The sequence below is a fragment of the Branchiostoma floridae genome, chromosome 19, assembly GCF_000003815.2.
Source record: "Branchiostoma floridae strain S238N-H82 chromosome 19, Bfl_VNyyK, whole genome shotgun sequence".
In the NCBI taxonomy this organism is placed as follows: Eukaryota; Metazoa; Chordata; class Leptocardii; order Amphioxiformes; family Branchiostomatidae; genus Branchiostoma; species Branchiostoma floridae.
Window position 1 is genome coordinate 8,734,431 of NC_049997.1, and position 6,193 is coordinate 8,740,623.

The 6,193-nt window shown below is 42.6% G+C and overlaps 1 protein-coding gene across 1 annotated transcript; it reads left to right on the forward strand.

Annotated features, from left to right (window-relative positions):
* The first annotated feature begins 3,094 nt into the window (after window positions 1–3,094).
* Window positions 3,095–5,639, forward strand: LOC118407194 (prokineticin receptor 2-like). The gene is made up of 2 exons (XM_035807617.1): window positions 3,095–3,585; window positions 4,757–5,639. The coding sequence occupies exons 1-2, from the start codon at window positions 3,095–3,097 to the stop codon at window positions 5,637–5,639; spliced, it is 1,374 nt and encodes a 457-aa protein (XP_035663510.1).
* The last annotated feature ends 554 nt before the right edge of the window (window positions 5,640–6,193 follow it).

Here is a 6,193-nt window from a genome sequence, read left to right on the forward strand (position 1 = left end):
CTAGTTCAATCTCTACTATGAAACATATCGACTTGACGTAGTTTTGCGTGGATTTCAGAACTACAAGGAATGTTCTAGAAAGGTGCACCGTGCGTGTATATAAGTGTTATGGTGGTATGATAATGATGGTGGTATCTCACTACACTTGGGACAAAATGTGTGGCACTGCAGGTGTGGTTCGTTCACTGCGGCACTGTTGTGTTATTTTCGCCGAATTTTTTTTTTAATTCAGATATTTACGATAATACGTAGAAGTATGACTTAGAAGATAACAAATACACAAAAGGTAAGTAAATTCGGTCTTTGTCTCTGAAATTCGTTGTGAAATCGTCCGAACCCCGCAGTACCGCACCGGTGCCCCAAGTGCAGTGATGAGATACCACCTTTGTGGATAGATAGTCTATAGTGGCCACCTGTGTCTAACCCTCGGGTGGTTTCATGATCACTAAGAAGTGGCTGCACCGGGAAGCTGATGTCATTATGTGTATTTTCTTGACACGGCAGCAGGATTTCTTTTAATCCATACTTACATAAGCTGTATTCATGTGTTTTGAACTCCTTTTGATTCCTGTTTCATAACTAATTCATTTGTAGGCAAAATGTTACTTCTTATTAAGTAGTGCATGGGTTTTGAAGTCCTTTTGCTTTCTGTTTTATAACTAATTTCATTTCTAAGCAAAATGTTACTTTTGACTTCTACTTATCGAAGTTGGAAGAAGAGGGCGATGAACCTGTGGATAATGTACATCGTATGCCAGTGCTTAAGGTGCACTCTCATTGGACTTGCGTCAAGGTTGCGTCATTCCAAGTTTTGTTAGTTCGAAAGATACTCAACGAATTTCAGAGATAAAGAACTAATTTTCTAACTTTTTGTGTATTTCATCGTCTTCTAACCCGTCTATAAGTTTCACGTATTACGCAATATCAAAGTTATAAAAATCGGAGAAAATAACAAAACAGTGCCGCAGTGAATGAACCCCGCAGTGACGCAAGCTTGACGCAAGTGCAGTGAGAGTGCACCTTTAGTCCGCTGTTGCTCAAACTGCTGTGTAAGCATATTTTCAGCATTACATTACTTTTGGTGTTCGTAGGTCACTGGCCAAAGGGGGTAGTAGGTCACCATCTAACTTCACTTTCTGTGCAACATGTATTGTGCCCTAGTTTTCCGTATTTGATTTCCATGTCATGTAATATGGAAATAGGTCAAGTTACCTTTAGAAGCACAGATGTTGTAACGTATTTTCAAAGAAGCCTAAGTGCTTAATATGTCAAATGTGGTATCTCACTGCACTTGCATCACGCTTGCGTCACTGTGGGGTTCGAAAGATACTCAACGAATTTCAGAGATAACGAACAAATTTTCTTACGTTTTCTGTATTTTGTCGTCTTGTATGTCATACTTTTACGTATTGCGCAATACCTAGATTATACAAATTCTGAGAAAGTAAATTATAAAACAACAGTGCTGCAGTGAACGGACCCGCAGTGACGCAAGCGTGACGCAAGAGCTGTGAGATACCACCCTTACAGAGATTGAACGTCGTTTTAAAAGACGATAGGGACAAGGGGGGCCACGAGGAAGCAAACCGCATATTTAAGATACAAATAACATGGTTAACCTTATGAACATACTTATAATGTTAACATTTACCTTCATGGATTCTTAAAAGATAAAACTTTTGACGTAGACGAGCAGTGCTTACGATATAGATTAATACAATAATACAATACACAGAATGTGAAAATTTTCTCTGACGCAAAAAAAAAATTGGTGTGACTAAAAGTGGCCTGAAGCCACGTATCCTTAATAATTGACAAGAACATTTTTGCACGGACTGTTTAACCGTTTGGCAGAGTCTCGTGCTTGAATGAGTCCTACTAATTCTAAGTGTTATATAGCTATTTTGATATAATGTGAAGCTATGGAGGAAACATATATACCAAATTCCTTAAGAAAATGTTTTGATCAGACAACTACATGCACTTCCATTGGAATACGACATGAATAAAAAAAAACGTGGGCTGCAATAAGAGGTTGATTACCATAGCATTTGAAATAGAAAATCATGTCAATTGCTTCCAGGCGATACTTCTTGTCGCTAGGCTCCCCTAATAATGGCCAATCTCAGTTGGACATGAGCACTCAGGCTGGCCTCAATAGACGTTATTACACTTGTAGCCTTTTTACATCAAAACGTGATTTTGTGGCCATGAAACCATGACCCAGTTCCAAATTGCGCGCAGGGGAATAAAAGAAAAATGGGTGTTATGCAACAAGACGGAATGATAAAGGTTCTCTGGCAAGTTCAAAGTCATTTCTTGACGTTGACCCATTATATTGCTCTTCCTCTTTGGCCAGTAGCCATTGTACATTAGAGGCAATTTCAAACTTGAATAGTGCTTGTACTGTGGATATGTGTCTGGACCTTTAATTGATTGGAAAGGGTTAGTGTCATGGGCTATAACTAGTCTTGCGTGCTAGCAAGTACTGTTTATACCCCCTTTCCACTAGGACGGCGCTCTCGCCGCGCTCTCTCTGCGACCTAGTTTTTGACAGATCGCTCAACGAATTCTATAGAAAAGAAACGGATTTTTTTACACCTTGTGTGTTTTGTTGTCTTCTCGGTCACACTTTTACGTTTTTTATGATATACCAAGTGTGAAAGCGAAGGTTACACATATCCTATTTAGGTCGCAGTGAGAGCGCAGTGCGATCGCCGTCTAGTGGAAAGGGGGCCTTAGCACGCATCTTGAATACGAAATGTTAAAGATTCACCGACTCACGCCTAAAATACATCATTCATTACGCCTCAGCATCATGTGCGTCATCTTGAAATATGTTACACTTAAAACATTGTAGATCACACCATTTAACTTTCAGTCATTGATCCTTGATGTGTCTTTCTTTTACGTAGATTCTTCAAGGCTCGGCATCCTCTGCTCGTCTGTGGTTGGGCAGCATAGCTCATACACCTACGTTTATCCTTGGGGCTAAATGTCAGCCCCCACAACGTCACTGAAGACGCACGAGTAGATTTATTTACAAAAGAGTGGCGCTTGCGAGAGGTCCAGAGCTGCGATGGGAAATGAAACCATGCAACTCGGCGACGAGTTCAACATATCGTCGGATGAGGTCCTGTCCAAACATCTACTGGACACGTTGTACGACGACATCCCGAGTTTTCTTCCCGATGACGACGGCATTCCGGGGACTAACTCTAGCAGCGCGTGCGGCGACTACTGTCAGCAGCCGGGCGAGCTTCTCGACGCCTCCCTGCACTTTCGGGTAGCGTTGGGCATCGTGTACATCATCATCCTCCTGGTGTGCGGCGTCGGGAACTTAGTCCTGCTACTGATCCTGAGCAAATATCGCCAGGCAAGGACAAAAACGAACATGTTGATTGCGAATCTCGCGGCATCGGACTTCGTCGTCGCGGTGCTGTGTATACCGTTCGATCTGGACTACTACGTCTTCAAGGAAAAGGCCTGGACGTTCGGCGCTACTTGGTGTAAACTGGTCAACTACATCCGAATGGTGTCCCTGTATGTCTCCACTAATGCCCTACTGGTTATCGGAGCAGAGAGGTAAGTCTTAGGACTTTTCGTTTGTTATATTAGTTGGTTGTATTGTCTTTTATCTATTTCTTGTATTTCAAGCTCTAGACAGCTGGGTGATTGCAGTCATGTCTGTAGAAATGTTTTTAAGGGTAGGAAATGTACCAGAAACACACAAATTTAAAACCTTCAACATGATTTTCGTTTTTGTTTGTTGTATTTATTTTTATATTCAAATGTAAATTTAGTCATTTATTGAAGCTTCAGACAAATTTCTTACGCCTTTTAACTTTTTCAATGGGGCAATGTAAAAAAACCCAACTAAAATGTCCATATTCTTTGAATGAATGTAGTAGACAGAAAATGACGTCCAGTATATGCAGACATAGAAATTAATGTAAGACAGAAACGACAAATGCGTTACTTGGAACATAGAAAGAGAGCCAAATATTTAAATCAAAATTTTATTTCCTGAATAAACCTGAATTGCTCGATTGATCAGCCGGTGGTAAAGTCAGCACTCGGCTTGGTAGGCCCACAGTCTTGTACCACAGCGAGCCTTTTATTACATCTGGCCCATGCTGACCGTATTTACCGTATCTGACGGCAACCGGTTCCATGGTGTTATTGTTATGACTTTTCTTTATTTCGCAACTGATAACGGTTTTAATCAGACTCTTTACTAATCTGCAAATTTCCTGGAAAACTTTCAGATCAACAAGGCACTTCCATTCTATAACAAAATAGCCTTTTGTATCCCGTAGATTGTATCGTTAAAGTAGTGATGGTTTCTAGATTGCCTCAGCGGGACTCCTTCTTGTAGCATTTAACCCCCGATGCTTCTACAAATTAATTTCTTTTATGTACAATTCCATGTAGTCTATTATGATTATGACAAGCGTACAATATATACAGTCTTGCTACCAAAAGTATGGAAAAGACGTTTTTCAAACACATACAAACAGAGTGGAAATTTCATTTCTTTAATGATGTATCTGTTAAAAGTAATAGATTGCAGCTCCTATCACAATCTCCTCTGCTTAGTAGCAAATTGAAACCGTGCGCGCGTAGGTACGGTGTATGGTCAAACATGACTGCGACTCCAAAATACTGATGCTGATTGGAAGGTTATGTGAAGATAAAGTAGGTCATAAAGATATAATAGTGATAGATGGTTTCTGTTCTTATCTCCTCCGAACAGATACTACTGCATCTTCTTCCCGACACGGCGGCGGATTGGGAAGAAGGGCGCGGCGTTCCTGTCCCTCATGGTGTGGGCAATCTCCGTCCTCATCGCCGTGCCGTCAGCGATGTACTCAGATGTCATGTCCTACTACAACCGCCAGGGGGCCTTGTTCTGCGGCCAGTTCTGGACCGTCGGCATCGAGAGTCAGACCAAAGCCTACTTCCTCTCTGTCATCAGCCTCCAGTTCATCATGCCGGTCATCGTGCTGTCGTACTGCTACTTGGCCATCGTCTGGAAAGTCTACACAAGAGAGAGGCCGGGCGTCATGACGGAAATGCAGCGGAACAACCTCAACAAGTCCAAGAAGAAGACGCTCAAGCTGGTCTTCATGCTGTTCATGTTCATCGCCTGCTGGGCGCCGTACTACATCTACACCTACATCCGGGACTTTCACGCCCACATCTTGGCCAACAGCCACCTGAACACGAACTTGTTCTACGCGGTGGAGGCTGCCGCGATGGGGAACAGCGTCATCAACACCTTCTTCAACATCATCCTCAACAAGAATCTGCTCACCTTCGTCCGCCCGCTCTTCCGCATGATCAGCGAGAAGTACCTCCGCGCGGTGATGTCCACCAGCTCTTCGGACAACGGCGTCAACTCGAGTCTGCGGGGGGACCACCCGATTCACCGCGTGAGAGGAGACCGGGTGGTGACCCGTCTGGCCTGCAGGGAGAGCCACCCGAGAAGACTGAACTCCACTCAACAGCCGCTTGTCGCGCGCGGGCGGCCGGGGCAGGAGCCGGACCTCATCGTGGGGCTGGAACTGTTGAAGAAGAGCCCAACTCACGGGCATCGAAATGGCAAGAGCTGCCTGTTCATGGAAACCTCGGTGTGAAACCCTAGCATTGCATTGCAAAACTTTTGCTGCAAAACGTTTTGCAACGTAAGGGTACAGTTTTTTCGTGGGGCTGGAACTGCTGAAGAAAAGCCCACTGAGCCACGGGCACCGAAACGGCAAGAGCTGCCTGCTCATGAAAAACTCTGTTTGAAACTTTATGTTAACGAACACCCTACCCTTACATTGCAAAACTTTAAAACTTTGCTGCCAAAACCAAGCGTAAATGGTGGAAGATATGCTTACCGCATATCCAGAGTCCAGCATTCTTCTACATAATGAAACTTTTTGACTCTGAAACGTGATGGAAAATTATGCAATGCGCAAAAACATATCATTTTATTAAGAGTTGCTCTATATTATTATTTTCTCCGTATTCTAAATTAAAATGTATTATTTTGAAGAGAACAAGATCTTCTGCGCATTTTCCATATCGTAACCAAAAATGTAAGCAATTATTAGTAGCATTCTTACACTCGAATATCAAAATTTTGTCAGTACACATGTGTACAAAAATTATAGCTTTCATACCTTTTTGTATCACAGCATTGTAA

Bases quoted from the DNA above. Each gene is read 5' to 3' on its own strand.
- LOC118407194 (XM_035807617.1), top strand. From the start codon at position 3,095: ATGCAACTCGGCGACGAGTTCAACATATCGTCGGATGAGGTCCTGTCC. The intron at 3,586-4,756 runs GTAAGTCTTAGG...TCCTCCGAACAG, and splicing joins CTGGTTATCGGAGCAGAGAG to ATACTACTGCATCTTCTTCC.